This window comes from Alternaria alternata (assembly GCF_001642055.1).
Source record: "Alternaria alternata strain SRC1lrK2f unplaced genomic scaffold CC77scaffold_10, whole genome shotgun sequence".
Lineage (NCBI taxonomy): Eukaryota > Fungi > Ascomycota > Dothideomycetes > Pleosporales > Pleosporaceae > Alternaria > Alternaria alternata.
Genome location: NW_017306199.1, coordinates 307,362 through 326,812, shown reverse-complemented (window position 1 = coordinate 326,812; position 19,451 = coordinate 307,362). Strand labels below are relative to the sequence as shown.

At 50.4% G+C, this 19,451-nt stretch overlaps 7 protein-coding genes across 7 annotated transcripts; 5 read left to right on the top strand and 2 right to left on the bottom strand.

The window, feature by feature from the left end:
* Positions 1 to 848: 848 nt before the first annotated feature.
* Positions 849 to 2,256, bottom strand: CC77DRAFT_1008661 (fructosyl amino acid oxidase; the record flags this gene model as incomplete). Its single annotated transcript, XM_018523545.1, has 2 exons — positions 849 to 1,044; positions 1,109 to 2,256. 2 exons carry the CDS (start codon positions 2,254 to 2,256, stop codon positions 849 to 851), a joined length of 1,344 nt encoding a protein of 447 aa, XP_018386034.1.
* Positions 2,257 to 3,500: 1,244 nt separating this feature from the next.
* Positions 3,501 to 5,087, top strand: CC77DRAFT_962568 (phosphoglycerate mutase-like protein). The gene is made up of 5 exons (XM_018535647.1): positions 3,501 to 3,891; positions 3,948 to 4,301; positions 4,358 to 4,444; positions 4,491 to 4,581; positions 4,633 to 5,087. Exons 1-5 carry the CDS (start codon positions 3,838 to 3,840, stop codon positions 4,779 to 4,781), a joined length of 735 nt encoding a protein of 244 aa, XP_018386033.1. The 5' UTR covers positions 3,501 to 3,837; the 3' UTR covers positions 4,782 to 5,087.
* Positions 5,088 to 6,149: 1,062 nt separating this feature from the next.
* CC77DRAFT_935515 (hypothetical protein) lies at positions 6,150 to 7,646 on the top strand (the record flags this gene model as incomplete). Its single annotated transcript, XM_018534444.1, has 1 exon — positions 6,150 to 7,646. One exon carries the CDS (start codon positions 6,150 to 6,152, stop codon positions 7,644 to 7,646), a length of 1,497 nt encoding a protein of 498 aa, XP_018386032.1.
* Positions 7,647 to 8,102: 456 nt separating this feature from the next.
* Positions 8,103 to 9,782, top strand: CC77DRAFT_1020292 (hypothetical protein). The gene has a single exon (XM_018525019.1). The coding sequence runs from the start codon at positions 8,275 to 8,277 to the stop codon at positions 9,670 to 9,672; it is 1,398 nt and encodes a 465-aa protein (XP_018386031.1). The 5' UTR covers positions 8,103 to 8,274; the 3' UTR covers positions 9,673 to 9,782.
* Positions 9,783 to 13,118: 3,336 nt separating this feature from the next.
* On the top strand, positions 13,119 to 13,646 carry CC77DRAFT_1008657 (hypothetical protein; the record flags this gene model as incomplete). Its single annotated transcript, XM_018523544.1, has 2 exons — positions 13,119 to 13,131; positions 13,309 to 13,646. 2 exons carry the CDS (start codon positions 13,119 to 13,121, stop codon positions 13,644 to 13,646), a joined length of 351 nt encoding a protein of 116 aa, XP_018386030.1.
* An 11-nt stretch (positions 13,647 to 13,657) lies between these two features.
* Positions 13,658 to 15,732, top strand: CC77DRAFT_71902 (kinase-like protein). Its single transcript, XM_018532888.1, has 3 exons — positions 13,658 to 14,752; positions 14,802 to 14,976; positions 15,028 to 15,732. Exons 1-3 carry the CDS (start codon positions 14,136 to 14,138, stop codon positions 15,433 to 15,435), a joined length of 1,200 nt encoding a protein of 399 aa, XP_018386029.1. The 5' UTR covers positions 13,658 to 14,135; the 3' UTR covers positions 15,436 to 15,732.
* Positions 15,733 to 17,124: 1,392 nt separating this feature from the next.
* CC77DRAFT_1061186 (hypothetical protein) lies at positions 17,125 to 18,073 on the bottom strand (the record flags this gene model as incomplete). The annotated part of the gene is made up of 2 exons (XM_018528399.1): positions 17,125 to 17,349; positions 17,504 to 18,073. 2 exons carry the CDS (start codon positions 18,071 to 18,073, stop codon positions 17,125 to 17,127), a joined length of 795 nt encoding a protein of 264 aa, XP_018386028.1.
* Positions 18,074 to 19,451: the final 1,378 nt, after the last annotated feature.

The following is a 19,451-nucleotide window of genomic DNA, read 5'->3' as shown; positions in this document are numbered from 1 at the left end:
AGATGTATCCATCTTCGGGCTTTTTCGAGGGCGGGTCGTTGGGGAGGATGATCACCTTCTTTCCACTGACAAACTGGACGCAAGAATCCTCTTGGCTGGTATCGTCGGTTGTCTGAGTTTCCTTTAGGTGAGACATACTAGCTTCTGCTGACCAACTATAACTGTTGTCACTTCAAAGCGCTTTATTGTGCTAAGGTGGACAATCGGCTGGGTATATAGCAGTGAACAAGGAAACGAATGGGGTGAGATTCATGCCAAGGCCAAAGAAGGTACAGCAGCCTAATACTTTTAGATTTTCTCTGTCCTCTCCGCGGTGAAAACAGATCGCGCTGCTATGGTTCTGGGCCATGGCTGCCTACCATGAACCATGGTTATCGACACCTAACTCTGTAATGGAACCACCGAGTCGCAATCAATTTATCTAACTACACCGCAAGGTTTTGAAACACTATCTTTTTCTAACTTCGACATCAAGCGCTACTAGAACTCTCTGGAGCTGTATTAGACTTATAGCTTTGGTTGCACTTTCACAATCAAACAGGTAACAAGAGACCTGTGCTAATTTTCGCTACTGATGAAGTATTTGTCTCCGTCTCACTATAATCAACGCGAGATACTCCTGCTGGCCGCAGAAGACAAGCGCGAGCTTTGCGCCAGCCACTTCTTTACCGCGTGCAAGCGCAGTACCGGTAGATTAGACGTACGCCTTAGTTCTAGTGAAGAGCATATCAACGGCTTTGAAAACGGATTTTTTTCGTGGCGCGGAACAGTCGATGGTATCTTGATCTTGTTAAAACCAATGGTAGTTCATAAGTGTTGCTGTCGTGCAAAGCGTCACCTCTTAACGACTATAACCTCGATGATACCCCCTCGTACTCACTCAACTCCTTCTTATCGCAATTCCTTGGGCTCTCGCCAAATTCCTTACCCTTGCGACAGGATAGTTCCTCCGCGTTCTTCCACTTCCAAGCGGTATCCTTCTCTTCGCCATTACTCTTACCAGATAGCACATTGCACATGTAGTTGCCAGCGACGGGAAGGAACCTAACGAAGACGTCAGTATCGCAGTCTGCTGCGCGACACGAGACATAGGTCTAAAGTCACTTACTTGTATGAATGAAAGCTACCACCGACTGCAAGGTATAGATTAGCGAGCTGTTGATGAGGATGCTGGCACATGAGCCAGTCTTCTGTGGGTGTGACGGCATCGTAGCAAATTCGCCAGCGGTCTGGTTGTCTGCTGCGCGTCCACTCTGGCATGGCGTTGTGAATTATCTGTGCACTTTCGTGCTTTAGCTTCTCCGGAACATCGTTTTGGTTCCTCCGTGATGGCATGGTGATGGTATGTCCAGAAGGTGTTGTGACCCTGTTGACGATCTCCGTCTTGAGATCATTGATCTTCAGCGTCCGGTTCGGCTGCGAAGGTGGGATGATGTCGACTTCTCCACCAATGACGATCACGGGGACTTCTTCGTCGATCATGCCTTGGGTATCTTGTTCGTTCAGTGTGTAGTACGCAGAGACACGTCCGACAGCAGTGACTTGGCGCTCGATGCGATCCTGCTCTTGGATCTTCAAAGCGTCTTCAATTGGTGACATCAGAGAGCTGGTCCATGCTCCTGCTGCTAACACGATCTTGTCGGCTCTGAGAATCTGGCCATCTCTCAACTTGACACCAGCGACGCGGCTTTTGTCGGCACTAAGTAATAACTCTTGCACTTCCCCGGTTACTCGTTTGACACCAGACTCGAGTGCAACCTTCGTAAAGCTTTGGGTTGCTCTTTCAGCATCGCACCATCCAGCTTCGGGATTGAAGTAGCCTTTGCCATATTGTTCACTCTTGATCCCTTTGGTCACAGCGTACTTGTCCAGGTCTTTAGCTGGTAAGTCCCGCGTGCAATCGCCTCCTCGCTCGCAAAACGTCTTTTTGATCGCATCTCCAAAAGTACCATCTTTCTTGTCTAGAACAACCCAGCCAGTTTTGTGAAAGTGGCCTTGAACTGCAATGCTCCAAAACCAGAAATGAATAGCCTCATTTGCGAGATTGCAGTAAAGGTGCGATTCGTAGTCGGTACGGATGATGCGGTTGGTGTCGATGGCTGCCGCCTGCTTTTGACCAAGTGATGCATTGGTATTCCAGCGATCAACGATAGTTATCCGAGATGGATCCTTGTATTGTTTGCTCAAATGATACGCGGTAGACGCGCCGAAAGTACCTGCGCCTATGATAAGTACTGTGGGTTCGCTATATGACATGCTGGACGAGTGATGTTGAACAAATATTAAGGTTCGCAAAGCTGTCAGTGATGTATATGATAGCGATAACGATGAGGCTTCCTGGATGGTGGATGAGACTGCTCGCACTAGTGCTGCGGGGTCTTTTGCGGATCCGATGTACCTGCCTGGCCGAAAACGTGCATTGGCTCGCACGATCGGGAACCAGAGGGAACCCCTGATACAACATCAAAACTGTTGACATCTCAACGCCGATAGCCTTTGTTGATGAGTCCAAGCCTGTGGGCAAGCGACCATGGTAGAGAGCCGCAACGCTTGACGCAAAAGCTTGTCCACATCTCCTCTTTCTCCTGACGTAAAGTGCAGATGGCCCGTAGACTGCTGCTTCAAAGTCGTAAGTGCGTACCTATTTGTTTGGGCGACGGGAAGAAGCACAACAACACAATGAAGGAGGCAACCCAGTAGAAATAATCAAGACAAGTAGCTACCGGACTCAGGGACAGACGGTGTCTGTCGCGTGACGCTCGCTCTAAAAGACTGTGAGATCTGTCCGTTGAGTGATGAGGGCCTATACAATAGCTCAAAGGACAGCAACAAGTGCTGCATCGGTTATATTATCTCGAGAAAGAAGATGTATCGGTAACCGAGCCAGAAACGTACTCGTTCCCGTCGCGATGGGATAGTCTGTTGCGCGATACTGAAGTTACGATGAGGGAAGTGCTTGAGGTTTGTTGGATGTACTTCCCCTGGCAGGCGGGCGCTAAATAGACTATCGCTCCTGCCCAAATATAGCGACTTACTGAAAACACCAAACATCATCTATTGCGCGCATGCGAACTACCAGCAGCATTCTTGTGTATCATGGACGCCAGTGCGAGGCATATAGTACGAAGCGATTTTTTTCCCCTCACGCTCGATCTGAATTCCATCGCAATATCCGATTCTCGTGTTCTTTTCCTTCAAGTGGTTCACCGTCGCATTTCAACGACCAGCTTTACATATTAATCTGCTCATACGCTTCACTGCAACAAGCACTTGGGGGTGCGTGCATATAGCAGTTACTCGTTTTTTCTTAAAGGAAAAGAGCTTGGTCATGGCAAAAGGTTCGAGTAAGGAAGCCAACAGTCAACCATGGACATAGACCAGCGCATCCGTCAATCGCGCGTCGCGGGAGTCTGAGAACTCACTCCAAGCTATTCAATGCTTTGATTGCTGGACTTTTGCTGTTCAAAATGCATTCACAACCGTTACTTTGTCTCAAAGACACGGATTGCGACAACGAAATTCGACCCCGGAAGCGGCCTAGTGCGGGTGGCCGAATTGCTGTCACTCGGCTGACCTTCCTTGTGGGAGCGATCTCTGTTCCGTATAGAAGTACGAACACCGCGGACTGCAACCACGTAGTATAAAGTAAGAACCTGGAAGTCGGCATCGCAATCGTAGACTGAGTGTAGGAAGAGATTGAACATCATCCGTCAAACTATCCTCTCACCCATCAATCTCAGATTCGCCACTGCACGATAGCACCCTGGTGACTCAATCGGCAAGCCCCACCACCAAGCGTACAGTGCAGACTCAGCAACACTCAACACCAACACCACGATGCCTCCAAAGATTCATATTGTTCGCCACGCGCAAGGACAACACAACGCGACTGTAGGTGACAGTTCGGGAGGGATGATCTCTACGACATCGACGCTAATCGACCGCAGCGCGATTACAGCATTCGCGACGCTGTCCTGACCACGAAAGGCAAAGAGCAATGTCGCACACTCAGCTCGGCATTTCAGTATCACGAAGAGATAGAGACGGTGTTTGCGTCGCCCCTGCGCCGAACGATCCAGACCGCTGCGCTGAGTTTCGGGCCTGTGCTATCGCGGAAGGAGGTGCCGTTCGTGCTGTTGCCAGCCTTGCAAGAAGTCAGCAACATTGGGTGTGACGTTGGAATTGCAGATACTGCAGATGACGTGCAAAAGTTCCTACCAGAACTCTTCCCCGAAGGCGAGATCGACTTTGATATCAGCAAAGTCGACGCCTCTGCGGTGACAGCGGGCTGGAATTCCAAGGTTGGTCGATCTCCCGGTCTGACATCAACATGCATGCTTACTAACACGTCCTGCAGCAAGACTATTGGGCGTATGAGAAGCGCGCCATATCGAAGCGCGCTTCTGATCTAAGGAACTGGTTGTACCAACGGCCTGAAGCGCAGGTAAGTCGACCGTCGTCCTCTCAGGGATGGTGTGCTAACGGAACAGGTGATGGTCGTTACTCATGGCGCATTCGCACACTTCCTGACTGAGGACTGGGAAGTCGAAGACCCGATGCTAGGTACCGCGTGGAAGAACTGTCGGTCTGCCTCTATATCTGGGCCCGCATTATAGGCTAACTTTTGTCCAGGTGAGCATCGCGTATTTGTCTTCACACCAGAATCGACGGCGGAAGACGCCCACGTGAGCGAGACATGGGAGAGCAGGCGAAGCAGGGGAGCCCAGGAAGTCGAGACCGACCCGCATGTAGTGGACGAATTTCTAAAAACCGCGGCGTAGTCGAGTAGTGTATGTACAGAGGCCGCGGCCTCGATAGCTTCCGACAACGGCTGTAGTATGCCGTTTGTTCGGTTCCAGTGGCGGAAGGGTCCATGAAGAGATGGAGCATCCGATGCAGTCTGCAGTAACTTGCCCGAGTGTTTTTGCGCTCGTTGCGCGGCATCCTTGGCCAGTCTCTCCCAATCTGGAGGACCACGGCTGTTCGGCAAGAGCAGGACATCCCACGGTGTCCTTTGAGGCTTCTGAGATCCTGGGGTAAGACCATAGCTATCTCCAAGCAATTCTATTCATCCCCCATATCATTGGCCGGCGCAAAGTTCGGCAATGCACTCCACAAAACCCTTGCTCCAAAGATAAGCCGCGCGGTCACGCAACGCTTGCCATCACCCATTTAGAAGCCAAGAAGCAATCCGCGCCCAGGCTCAAATCACCGAGAAGTGTCGTGCATTACCACACTGGGCGTAGTCGACGGGAAGGTTCGGGGGGGCCTCGCTCAGAGTTTGCGCCCTGTACCTGTTCGGTTAAACTACTCAAGCCCCGCCGAGACCCGGGATGGCGCGGCCCTAAAGGCTTGTCCGCCGCTCCAATGCAGCCACACGGTCAGCCCTACGCGACGCCTCTGTCGCCATGGCACTCGTCACTGCAAACTCAGAATGCTTATCCCACATCTCCCGGTCGTCGCGTGAGCTGAGCGGCTCTCTTATCTGCAACCCTCATGCAGGTTCCGCCGTGATGTCACCTAGTAAGGATTGAGGCGATGTCACATCAAGCACGTCCCAACGCTCACCACTCAAACACGTAAAAAAGAGAAAATTTTACGTCAACTGCGACGCACCATGTGGACCGCGTTATTACCAACGCCACTAGAGAGCGACGCTGCTGGCTGCACGCACCATACACTGGTACGATACGAGAAATGGACCGAGAGTCGCTAAGGCCCTCGATAGCCAGCTTTCGGTCAACATCGGTCGTCCAGCATGCTGGGAGCGCGCGGGGGAAGGCCGCTTGGAACATTCTATTACACATGCAGAACGTGCGGAGAGATAAGGCTCGTTGATATAAGAAACAACTGTAGCCGCTGGCGTTAAGGAAACGGCTATTGTTGTGTTACTATACTAATCCACCTCTCCTTCGGTTCCACGGTACGTCACAGAGCGTCGACATCGACCGCCGTCCTCTTCCCGCTTCCGACGACTGGACCTGTGACCTACACTGCAACTGCTGCTTTTGGTGTACCGGGCAAACTAGCTCGTCAGCAGCGCCAAACACCAAAAAGTCGCGAGTGCCCTTGGACTTCCGACTTGACCACGACTCCACCCCACCGTCAAATTCAAAATATCAATATTTGAACACCCGACATCTTCCATCATGCAGGAAGTACCTCACGCAAACGGGTTGACGACGGGCAACCCTCAGCCACAATACGCCGCTGCAGGCTCCAACGGCGTCAACACCGGCATTCCCGCTAGGCATTACGCTGCTGCACCGCCAACCTACCGTTTGGACGACCTTTCATCTGAGGGCAAGAAAAGCGACCCAGAACTCATGATGCCCGTCGACAAGACTGCTACCGTCCAGGAGGGATCTGAAAAGTTCCACCGCCTTGGCTGGAAGCAACTTACAGTATGCTTGATCGTCGAAGCCATCGCTCTCGGTTCCCTCAGTATTCCCAGCGCGTTCGCGACCCTGGGAATGGTTCCCGGTGTCATCATGTGCGTTGGTCTTGGTCTTGTCGCAATTTACACATCGTACGTTGTCGGTCAGGTTAAGATGCGCTACCCGCATGTCAACCACTACTCGGACGCTGTCGAAATCATCTGGGGAAAATTCGGAAAGGAACTTACTGGTGTCATGTTCGCGCTCTTCTTGATTCTGCTCGTCGGATCGCACGCGCTTACTGGAACAATTGCCTGGATTAACATCATCGGAAACTACACCACATGCGCGCTTGTATGGGGTGTTGTATCCATGATTATCTTGTTGATCCTTGCTCTGCCACCCACCTTCCACGACTTCGCGTTCCTAGGTTACATCGACTTTATTAGTATCATTGCCGCTATCTTGATCACCATCATCGCGACTGGTATTCAGGCACACGATGCTCCTGGCGGACTTAGCGGAGTCAACTGGTCCGCGTGGCCTCAACCCGGAACTTCATTCTACGAAGCTTTCCTGGCTACCACCAACATCATCTTCGCCTACTCATTCGCCGTCTGCCAGTTCTCCTTCATGTCCGAGATGCACACACCCAAGGACTACGTCAAGTCCATCTGGGCCCTTGGTCTGATTGAGATTTTCATCTACACCATGACTGGTGCTCTCGTCTACGCTTTCGTTGGCCAGGAGGTCAAGTCACCTGCTCTTCTCTCCGCCGGTAACACTGTCTCCCGTATCGCCTTCGGTATCGCGCTCCCCGTCATCTTCATCTCCGGTTCCATCAACGGTACCGTGGTCTGCCGTTACATCATGGACCGCGTTTTCCCTACTTCGCCCATCCGATTCGTCAAGGACGCCAAGGGCTGGGGTGTCTGGGTCGGACTTATCACCGTCGTCACCGTCATTGGATGGATCATCGCTGAGGCCATTCCCTTCTTCAACGCGCTTCTTGGTCTCATCTCCTCGCTGTTCATCTCCGGTTTCACATTCTACTGGCCTGCGCTCTTCTGGTTCCAGCTGGTTAAGGAGGGCAAGTGGAATGCGAACGCCAAGAACATTTCTCTCAGTATCCTGAACGCTATCGTGTTCCTTATTGGACTTGTTGTCCTCGGTGCCGGTACCTACGCGTCTGTCGAGGATATTATTACACAGTACAACTCCGGTGCTGTAAGAAGTCCCTTCACCTGCTCCGCTCAGTCTTACGCATAGTTGCGGAGCGAAGAGGACGTGTACATCTAGCGAAAAGCCCTTAGACAGGTGCTTTGTTTTATTACGACTTATGAGTCTAGCGCCAGCATAGCGATGACCAAATCAATTCATACTTATTCAATACCATGTCTACCTTCATCATAGTGAAATGTGAACGCGCTTGAGTATGGGGTTGGAAACCACTTTTCGTCGCGGATGTCATGATGAAATGTGCTCGCGTCACGAAGAATCTTGTCGAAGTTGCACATCACAAAATTTCTGAAAGCGTTCACGATGTTCTATATTTATATACTTACGAGACCATCAGGTAACGTATTCGCATGCCTGAGTATTTTCTTTTTCACTTTAGAGGAAGCGAAATCTTCAGACTTTCCTTGGAAACTGGTACGCGCCCGCACTTTCACGAGCGTATACACAATCTAGTACCGATATGGACTAGTGCGCCTGCTGACACAGCCTGCGCGCACCTGATGCTTTCTACGGTCCTGCACCAGGCTACAATTTAAACTATTCACTTACAGTCTGCTACCTACGCAAGCTCTTAGGCATGGACAAAACTAATACTACACTTACTGCGCTTAGCCTCGCGACCACCGACGCTTTGTATACAACTACCACTAACGACACAATGTCTTTCAACTCCATCATCTCTGCTCTCCACAACTTCATCCAGAACGAGCGCAAGACCAATTTCTCGTTTTTGTCACGGTACAGCCACTTCTTCAAGCGTCAGGAAAACCTACTCGTGGTTTCTCGGGCAAACATCGACGATATCGAAGCCGTTCGTAGGGCCACTGTGTGCGATGCGACAACTGACTACGATGACTGGTATACCTTTATCGAGCCGCGGCGATCCGACGGATTTGCCCGCACCGTCGCGATTCTGAGACCGCCTGGAAGTAACGGACCAGTACACGTCGATGATCTTAGGGTCGTTGAGTTTGGTAAGAAGCACATGAACGAATGCGGAGCAGTAGCCTGGATACGTGATACATATTGTACTGCCGCCGACGACATGTACGTGATGAGATTCTCCCAGATGCAATACGACGAGCAGAATTTATGGTGGCAAGGTACCGATCAGGCTTTCCGGCTGTTGGCATTGCCTCTGGAGATGCGCGAAGCCATCTACCTGCAAGTAATCGGTCCAGTCGTTGTTCCCGATATGGTTGTACAGCCTGATATGCGGAAGAAGCTTGTTCTTGGAAAAGGCCATTCATTCGAGGATCCTAGTCGCGTAGGGCGCCGGGTCGACCCTGATATACAGCGCCCAAACATGACTATCATGCGCATCTGCAAACAAGTCAACGAAGAAGCGACGACAGTGGCCAATCGCGATACCATCAAGCGTTTCACACGGCTTCGCGCGCCGATCGGCCCTCAAACTTCGATGACTGATATCTGGCACAACCTCCCATTTGTGTCAATGCCGGTCAACTTCCTTCGAAAGATGCAGCTCGAGATGTGCGCAAAAGATTACCTAGAATTTTGCGGCATTCGTCCACTCCCAGGACAACCGCTGCGTCAATCTGTTACCTTCCCGTTCACTCTATCCTCTCTAAACTCACTCAGTAACCTCGACACAATCGATTTCCGCTTCATAGGTCCTGAGCACAGCCTCGCCGAATGTCCCTGGAAAGGTCCACACTCCTGCCAAAAGAAGTGGATAGACCTCTTCTTCGTCGCCGCCTGGGACGCTTTAAATATGCTCAAGGGCTCCAAGGGAGTTAAGTATAGCATGAGTGGATGTATAAAGAACTCTGCGCGGCATCATTGGACGCGGCTTCTCAACGACAGGAGCGTCGACCATACGGCTGGTGTCAAAGCGATGGAAAGACACATGCAAGCGACTATGACGGGCGACGCGAGTCTAGAGTGCAAATGCACGAATCCTTGTATAGGTGGGAGTGGGTTGTTCCAGGTTGAGCCGTTTGAATTGAGGTTGATTGAGGGGTTGCAGGCGGAGTTGGATAAGGCGTATTGGGATTTTGAGGATCAGGCGGTTGCGAAGGTGGATGAGACATGATGCGAGGCATTTCCTGTTATTGTTGTCATCTGGCACCCACTGCGATTAGATTTGACGCGTTTCAAGACGTTAGCAGTAAGACGAATGTGATGGGTATCGATTTTCGGACAAGAGCGCATTCATAAGGTGGTGATCTGCTACGTCATGCTCTAATCTCAACATAGTAAGTGCAATCACGCTGTCACGTGTGGCGTCGGAAGCTGCGGGTGGCCTAAACACTTCCGCTTTCGACTCTCATTCATCCTTCGCTCGTCTAAACAATAATTGTCTGTACACGAACTTCTTTCCTTTGGCGTCTTATTGCATATACTGATACCTTTTTTACACCAATAATCATGCTCTTTTGCTCGCGAAGCAAAATCTGGAGGACGAGCGGGTCGCCGTCTTTAACAGACAACAACGCGTTTTGTGAGCTCGAAAGCGCAGCAAAACTGAGAACCGCTAATCGGTAGACAATCCACAAAGCCATACGCAAGGTCTGATCGGATATCCCCATCAACCCTCCAATCTCTGCCTCGAGAGATGCGTTGCAATTTGCCGATGGCCAGACCAGCGCACAGCTCTCGGAGATGTTTACCTTCTAAGCTGCAGTCCTGATAGCCGCAGCATAACGGGTATATGGTGGTTGCACGAAGGCACCGTCAAGAAGCGTTACTGGCTGGTATGCTCAAGACGATTGTTGGTTTCGCCCTTTTATCCGATCTTGACGGCTTCGAGTGGTCGTCAAAGAACCATGGCCTTGAGAGCGCATCAATCAGCTCTCAGAGCCGCATGAAGGCTGTGCGTCTGCCATTCTGCGCTCTTGCCTTAACGAGACGGCCGCAGTCTGCATTAAACTTTGCTCGCATCCTTGCGGCATTGCCCTCATCGGACGTTGGAGTGTTGCGCAGGCGCACACACACAAACGACCAACAGTTGCGTTGGCGTTTCAGATGCTGTACTGTCCTGCGTTTTGCGGACCGGTCAACATCGCTTGCATGCCGGCGGAGGAGAATATCAGCCAATGACCGTCTACCCTTACCAATCACAGCCACACAGTAACTGGCTCACCGTTCCTGTAAAGCTCGTGCTTCCTTCTAGAAACAAGGATTGCACGCATCAATCACGCATGCGTACAAGGCGACGTGCCCGAGGCCAATCAGCTTGGGAGATGTGCAAGAGATGCGGCGACGGAGCTAGGTGGCAAATATGTGGGAAACTTACTTGAGTAAATGCTCAACAGGGACCGTGCAACATCACTACACTTGGAGAAGTGAAGACGATGCTTTGACCATCGTGCATGCGTCGACTGGGGACATCGGGCGTAGGGCCACACTGCGTTGTGCATGGAAGAAGCTACACAATGTTTTGTGGGTGAGAACCTTGCTGTGTCCGCTGCCGTCTGGGCTGTGTTCGCAGTAGAATCGGGACACCGAGCAGTAGGAAATTCAGACGACACCGCCGTGCCTGCGATGACTGCATGGTTCAAAGACGACACCAAACCGCTACCAGCGCTTGCAGCGCTCCACTACACATTTATCCAGATGATAGTTTTGTGGCGCTGTTCGCTAATTTGCTGACCGCAGCTCTTTCGTGGCGCCAGCCTGTGCAGTCTTGTACCACTTCGATAACGCAGGACCCTGATGGGAGTTTCTTATCGATTTGTAAGGGAAAAAAAGTCGCAAGACTGTGAGTTTACGGCGGCGGCTTCCGTACATCGCTTTCTGCTTCACATGTCGCCTCGGCTGTAAGAGATGGGCTGGATTCTTCTGACCACCGATGATGAGCCTAGGACAAGATGCCCATCTCTGTAGATATCTGCGGAGTATACTGTCCCGAAATGTTTTCATTCAGCAAACTTGAATCTAGGCCACGCGGCAAACGATCTTGCGCGTTGCCATATCCCGCCAACGCAGAACACCTTTTACCTTCTACTCTTGTCGCTGAGACCGTGTTGTTGGCTCGCTTAGAAATGAGAGAAGGCTCTGGCTAGCAAATTATTGCCAACTCCCAAGACACTAGTAAACCGTAGCACTACGCGTCCCCGGATGCTAGAATTCTGGGGGCTGCATACAATTGCGACGGTGTGAAGATACGTCGCACACGTCAGACCTATGCCATCGAAACTTTGCGTTTTAGCGTTATTTGGGGTGTTCTCTTTCCGCCTCAGCCTGCATTCATTCCAGGTACGCCTTGGCGCCAACCGGGAGGAATGCTTTATTGAAGCGTTGTCCCGAGGTAGCGACCAGATTGCGTATGCAAAGTGCATACGACGACCAACAAAGGTCTTGGTGCTGCAGAATGACGAGGAGAAAGTACGAGAAAAAAGAAAGCAAAAGCATAGATTGCTGAAGCGCATAGACCTACCACCAGGTGACAAAAGTCATCCCTGCCAGGCACACCCTCCGGACGTACAGCCAACAAATTCGCTTACATCGTTTGGCGCGCTTGTGTATTCCCGCCTCCTAGTATGAAAACGTTCAAAGAAAAACAGTAAGATTACAACTACTGCAGAACCTAGCGTGGTAGCAACAGGCAAACGAAACGAATCTTGTTGGTGGGCCCTGACTAGCGACGCTGTAAGACACCTGCAGAGAGCTGGAGGGCTGCAGCCCCGCGCTTGCCGCTACGTCCACCATCTGAGGCCCACGCGTTCTTTGCTCGAGCTTTTGTCAGCGCATGTAGTATGCACGTTCAAGGAGTAACAATGCCCAGCATCTGATGATGTAGAAGCAATGTAGGGAGAAATTTTAGCCCCGCGATCGCATGCGTTTCTCCTGCAGCGCTCCGCCGGTGAAGGTCTAAAACTGCAGCCACATTTTCGCCAGGCGCGGGTTCGGCAACATCACCACCTCCGGCTATGAGGACTGGCGGGCGTTCTCTATCGCGAAAGACCCCAGGTTCTATGCATGAGCCCTACCCATCGCAGCTGAAACGAAGCTCCGTCTTTACATCGGACGTAACGCTCCTGCCGATCGACTAGGCTCGGTAAGCAGCGACATAGGTCGCCAAAGGCCCACTACACGATACGCAATGGCCAAGCGCTCGTTCGGGAAAAGGGTATATGCCTTGGTCGTGAGGCTTCAACGAGGTCATGAAAACGGCCACTGGGATGCTCATAAGTGTGCCATGGACGCGTATGCGCATTTCCCTCTTGCTCATTCTGCGGATATACTGATTTGCATACGCAAGCTGAAAAGGTCTCTCGCCAACCACGTCCTCACCTTGCACATCAACTCTCCATCTACGCCTTGAACATCCGGCCACTACTCGACAGCTACTTTTCCTCAGCGCTTCCATCCGAACGATAAACCATATAAAGCGAGACACCCGCCACACGAAGCTCACCATCAAACGTTCACTCAGACTTCCTGATTCGCAACACCACACTTGATGACAGCCCAACTGCTTGACCTTTACGCCCAACCACGTCCAAGCTTCATACAAAGCATCTACCTCGGTGTAAGATGTCTCGCAATAGTAAGTCAGCCTATCATGCCGTCTCCACCTCCGATCTCACTCCTTCCCACTACCGAGTTGCTGCGCCTCACATGTGGCGCAACATACTTCCTGGAGCCTAGCGTCCCATCTCAGCCGCACCATCAACCAATGACGGTTTGGCTTCCTCGATTGCTCTGCTGACCCACCTGTTCCTAGCTCATCCTTACGCTGTCAAGCTCCCGTCCCGTCGCTCACTCGCTTCTATCGGCATCCCGAATCATCGCGACGCGCTTGCCGTATACTTTCGCTGGGTGCGACAACGATACTATCGTGCGGAAGGTGTAATGCGAGCAGATTTGGCTTCCTCTGTGGAGTCAGTGGCCAGCTCAAGCGATGCATCCAGTGGGGATGATGAAAGCGACTTTGCGCAGCCTCGCACGACGTTTCAACGCGATACCAGAATGCTTAGCATCGATCTACTAAGCATTGGTGTGAAGTTCGAAGACGAAGGTATCGCGCTCGCGTACCCCGGCGAGATCGATGTTCGTGGCTGAGGGGCACACGCTTAAGAAGCTCATTGAGGGGTACACGAGTATATGACGAGTCGGCGTTCTGGGCCCGCCAACTTTGGCAGTGATGGTGTTTCTTGTTTGAGTCGCGGGTAGACTCTGGCTGTTTGTATAACACTTGTACAATATCGAGATGAGGGAATAAAGTACTGCGGACATCGTCATTTGTAGCATGTAGGCCTTCGTCATAGTGGGAGGCAGTGCAAGAGAGGCGCTACTGTCTGAAGCAATGGATTGGCTCACACATGCTGCAGCCAGCTCCTGGATTTTGTCGCACGATTTAACCGGCTCTGTTTGTTTTTCTCTTCTACAACACTAACACCCAGCTCGAGCGACACTCGTTTGCCCTCTCCCGTCGATACAATCTCTCAGCATTGTTACCCAATATATTCTTGTGTTCAACGAACCTCCACGGAAGAGTTATGCGATAACTATCGGAAGCCAGAGGCATCTGTCTGCTGGAACAGCACTGTCATGAATGAAGCCACGCTCCTGGACGAGGCTATGCTAGCCTGGTTCCCTCCGGCCGGCACCACAGATTCGCCCATCATGAAAACCTTCACGGAAACTGATCTGAGAGACATATCTGACTTACTATGCCGGAGTGGAAGGCTTCAATGGAGCCGTATACCGCGAATATATACGATACTACGGCTCATTAATGAGGTGGAAGCCATCGATGCGTTTCTCGACTCTGGAATCACCGACTTGTCATTACCTTTCACACAAAAAACACCGCCAGGGCAACTCAGCGACCAGTCCTCAAGAATACGGTTTCTCGACGTTCAGTCCGGGGTTTTGACCAAAGCGCTGGACCTAGAGCAAGAGGGTAGCAGACACCGCCATTTTTCCGACCCTGATGATGTTCCGTTTAAGAAGATCGCTGAACTTGGAAAAGGAGGCTATGGCTATGTTGACAAGGTTCTTAGTACAGTCAGCTACCGGGAATATGCTCGCAAGCTCATTCCTAGGGGTCGTACATTCCGTCAAGACCGGGTTGTATTACGCGATTTTGAGAATGAGTTGCAAGCGTTGAAACGGCTTTCACACCGTCATATTGTAAGGTTAAATGGAAGCTACACTGATCCACAGTAAGACGCTACAAATGACGCTACCTGCAGTGTAGTTGACGTGCAGCAGATACGTGGGCATAATCATGACTCCTGTCGCCGACTGTAACCTCAAGACTATCATGACTACTCATCCTTTAACGCCTGAAACACATTCGCGCGTCAGAACCTTTTATGGCTGTCTTGCTTCCGCCTTGCGCTACCTACACGAGAATAGGCTGAGACACAAAGACATCAAACCCGAGGTGGGTGCCTTCGTTTAACTACCAACAATTAGCTGCTTACAATTTGATCAGAACGTATTAGTAAAGTCTCATGAAGTATACCTTACTGACTTTGGAACTACTCTCGACTGGTCCGACGTCGGCCATAGCACTACGACTGGTCTTGCCGCAAAGGGTACTCTACGCTATTGTGCCCCAGAGGTAGCCCAAAACCTGCCTCGGAAATCGTCTGCAGATATCTGGTCTTTGGGGTGTGTTTTCTTAGAGATGTGGACGACGCTTTGTGGTTACTCGACATCAGAACTCGATTCCTACATGCAGCTCAATGGCTCTAAATCAAGATTATACCACGCCAATATCTCCGGCGTGACAAGCTGGTGCTATATGTTGTCATCTGGATCCAGCGACGACGCCCGTGTACCAGGTCCATGGGTTAGATCAATGTTAGAAGTCGACGCCTCTACCCGCTGTAGTATCTAGTCGCTCGCAGAAGACATTCACGCGCTGAATTTCGAATATGATACGGCAGTCAGCTTTTCTGGGCTTTGTTGTAGTGACGGAGATGATGCCGCTGAAAGCGTGCATTGCTCAGATGACGAGACAGGTTCTCAGGATGCCATCGAGCGCCGGGTATCTCTGGAACAATCCTCCACAAATGAGCTTTCGAGTTCTGGTCCTACAAGCTTTCTTTCGTCGGCTGAAGAGACTAATCAAAGTCTCGATCATAAACGGCTTAAAACCGGCCAATTAAGAACACCATCAGAGACTGCTCTCCCAAAGGAACGCAGTGTGCCATCTGGGATGTGGGGACGTCTAACAGGAGGATCCGCTCATTAACAAGTCGAAGCTGTGCATCCCCTGGATCAATTACAGGACACGGACTGCAGGGATTACAAAGAAGACCATCACGGCTCGAATAGCTCGAGTGAAGCGAACCAGGTTGACCATGCGAAGAAGCTGGTAGAGACTGAACTCTCTCAGAACACGAAGCATGAAAAGTCAGCCGCCAGGGCTAGGAGAGTCGAAGATCAGGTACCTATTTCGCAGTTTCCATCAGCCGACGACAAGCGCACGATGAACGAGATACTACGTCAATGGTTGGCCAACTTCAATCCATTCACATACCGCGACATCATGACAATTCACCTAAATTCGGAGCACCGTAAGGCTGTTTCGGTGCATGCACTTGGGGGGTTTAGATCCGACGAAAGATTCTACGCTATCTTCGGACTCGCAAAAGAGATTCATAAAGAACTCGGCTTCTGGAGGAGATTACTCCAAGATTTTGGATACTCAAGCATCAGAGGTGTCTACTACAACGTAGGCGGAGATATTTTGCATGTGATGGACGCAATATGTGTTCCTTATGTTGAGTACTCAGATCGAATTCTCTGCTTTTACCCTGAAGGTATCCTACCAGTCTATGATGAGAGAGGCACTTTCAAGACACAGTGTATTCGGTCATTCGAACTCTTAAAAACGATGCGCTTCCAAGTCCTACAATGGTGGCAGAATCTTCTGGCCGCTCCCCAACATACTTGGGCCAAAAGGCCGAGGGAAATCAAGATGTTAATGGTTGAGATGGTGGTCCTGGCGCCAAAGAAGTACACGTTGAAAACAGAGGAGATAAGGCCTTCACTGAAATCTGAGGGCATGGGTTCTGGACCTAAACCAGAGCCTAAGGTTCATTCGGATGTTCATTGGCATATCAATGCAGCTCTGCACCACTCCTGTTGCTTGTGTCTCAAGCTTCATGCGAAGACAACGATATCAAGTCGGGCAAGAGCAAATCGTAAGTTGTGGACATACTGAGCTTATAACATACCTCGTGGCTAGCGACGATTACCTTCAAGAACACGTTGAAGACACGATGAACGTTAAGATCAGTATGGCAAGACCGAGATGATCCAAAGACCATGTATGACTTATGTTGACACCCTGGTTTGTGATTTTGGATAATGACCGCCTTTAGATCTTGACCTTTGCTCGTTCTGCATGCAGAAATCACCAGCTACCGGATGCACGATACACCATACCACCTCCTAGTCAACGACAATTAAATACGAAACCATAGTCAATTTTGCAATATTCCCCGTGAAAACTCCCGTCCCTGCCTGCGCGGTCTGCAAGTACAATCTGTTCGTGAAACACAGCATTTCCCAATTCTCTTCATGGGTTGTAATCGCGGATCGGCCATGAGTATGTGTTGTTTTCGCTTCGAAGAACGGTACCATTTGCTAAGGTGTAGAAGTATTTCAGCCACTCAATGTCCGTAGCTTGAATTGACCTTTGAAATAAGTAGCCCATGATCGACAACGGGTTCTTCACTCCTATAAGGATGGCTGGAGTCGGTTCGATGGAGGTGTTCGCATGCTCGTGTCGCAGGCCCATCACCTAAAACGGGAGGTCGAGATCAGCGTGGTTTTCAATAAGGAGAGAAAAAGGTAGGCACAAAATCCATGTGCAGGTTCTATGCGATACCACCTAGGCCGATCTCGCACCCACTTTGCAACAAGACTTTTGACCTTGCCCTCCAGTCTTGACTTACATGTCCCAATTCATGCTGAAAAGAGTTCCTCATTCTAGCCAGACCACTTGGTGTGAAAGTCTTATCATACACCAGCAATTGTCTGGGTTGTGCTCCTCGCGGCTGGTTTGGGAAGAACGCTGACGCCACGGCTGTCGCGTGTACGCCGCCATATACGACCTCGAAAGCCGCTTCTGCCCGAACGAGTGTCCATTGGAACTTCACCCCAGGATTCCTTGAGTTCCAATCTGTTGCTGCGGCCCACATGGTGTCGCTGATAAGTCGTCCTTGTCCTCCCGGCCATCCTGAATAATACGATATGTATTTGATGACGCTGCCAGGCTTGAACCGTGGGACCTGATTCGGAAGGCCAAGATTGATAGACTGTTCATCGCCGCTGGATTGAGTCTCACACTTGTATTCTGCTACGGTCTCGTTAGTAGGCGTTATTGGTACTGGTGTTGCCTCCTGGATTCCGGTTGTAGCGCATTCGGCGCCATCAGCCCCGTCGAGAACATTATGGCTTGCTATGTCTGATTGTTCGCCTGCTGGTACAGCAGCAGCTCCGAAAAAGGCGTTGTTACTGTCCATTTTGGTGTATGGAGCTGGCAGTGAGTAAGCGCGAAGACCTTGTTGTGTGGAACTGCGTTGGTAATAAGATATTTACACTTATTGAAAGGTTGATAGGTCACCAATAGTATAATATCAAGATAATTTCAGCAAAGAAGTGAGGTAGAGTAGGAGTCTGGCTCTGCGTGTATTTGCAGATCATAGAAAAGCGCGTTGGCGTGACTCGTACTTATAGACATCAAGTTACGACCGATATGTAAAGGTAATTTTCCCCACAGCTTCAGCTTCAGCTTCCTGCGCCTGCGGCTACAATGTCTTGCGATTGCTTTGCTCAGCTCCATAATGCAAGTATGACACGAAAGCTCAGCTCCGGAGGATCGAGATATATCACTCGACCACTTGTATCCCTCAATCCCTTCCCGACTCCAAGATATGCCTACCAATTGCCCTATGCGTGAAAGCCCAGGCCTCAGCTTGACGCACTAAAATTTCGACCTGTACAAGAACTAGTGGTCTTGAGCTCTCGATGAGGGTCATCTGATGGAAGAAAGTTCGCATGAGGTGATACCCTTCCAGTGAATGTAGCCCTCACACCACCAAGTTTACCTGCAACAGTGACGATCTGGTTCGATGTCTTTGTCTCATAGATGTGTCTTGTGCATTACAATGAGCTCTTTTGAATGGGTATACTTAGTATCTTTGGAATTTGACACATCGCCGCGTAATCTCCACCAAAAATAAATCGGAGCTCGCAGCACTTCGCAGAAAGCAACTCAATCGCTACACACTTCCAAAATCGATACACCATACTTGAAGAACACGTTATGAGGATTTTTAGTTAGTGAGCTGATAGCATACAAAAGTCTTTCTCAACCAATCAGTGGAAATATTGTTACTGATGGGCTGAAAAGACCTTTGGTATGCTGACGGCTGCTTAACCAGCCATCTTTATGACGTGTTGCCCAGGTATGTGGGGAACTCTAGCAGCATTCTGTCTCCGACATCAGGTGAGAAAAGTGACGATCAATAGGATGGGAAAAGCGTTGGTAGTATGCTGTGGGCTGCCGACGTTTCTCCCCATTTCATCTTGTTGGTTAGACCTAACAATTTCGTTTCGTTGTGGGCCAGTAAGTGACGTCCTGAGCATTAAATCCATACAAGACAAAGAGACACTGAAAGGACAACAGAGTAGAAGTACCCCATTCAGACGGTCAAGTGACTCCGCTATTTTCTTAGCTTACGTGCGTCAAATTTTGACACCCAAGGTTTGGCCAAGCAATATAGAGTTTCACCAGGCAAGCCAAGCGCAGCTAGAAAGGCGAAAGCTAAACATTCTCCGTTAGTGCTCAAGCGTGTAGGTATGTTTGCATTTATTCATGCAAAAGATGGTGTTGTGTGG

Excerpts from the sequence above, each read along its gene's own strand:
- CC77DRAFT_962568 (XM_018535647.1), top strand. The coding sequence starts at position 3,838 with ATGCCTCCAAAGATTCATATTGTTCGCCACGCGCAAGGACAACACAAC. Across the intron at positions 4,445-4,490 it reads ACCAACGGCCTGAAGCGCAG|GTGATGGTCGTTACTCATGG; the intron begins GTAAGTCGACCG and ends CTAACGGAACAG. Across the intron at positions 4,582-4,632 it reads AGGTACCGCGTGGAAGAACT|GTGAGCATCGCGTATTTGTC; the intron begins GTCGGTCTGCCT and ends ACTTTTGTCCAG.
- CC77DRAFT_1020292 (XM_018525019.1), top strand. The coding sequence starts at position 8,275 with ATGTCTTTCAACTCCATCATCTCTGCTCTCCACAACTTCATCCAGAAC.
- CC77DRAFT_71902 (XM_018532888.1), top strand. The coding sequence starts at position 14,136 with ATGAATGAAGCCACGCTCCTGGACGAGGCTATGCTAGCCTGGTTCCCT. Across the intron at positions 14,753-14,801 it reads GGAAGCTACACTGATCCACA|ATACGTGGGCATAATCATGA; the intron begins GTAAGACGCTAC and ends GACGTGCAGCAG. Across the intron at positions 14,977-15,027 it reads ACAAAGACATCAAACCCGAG|AACGTATTAGTAAAGTCTCA; the intron begins GTGGGTGCCTTC and ends CAATTTGATCAG.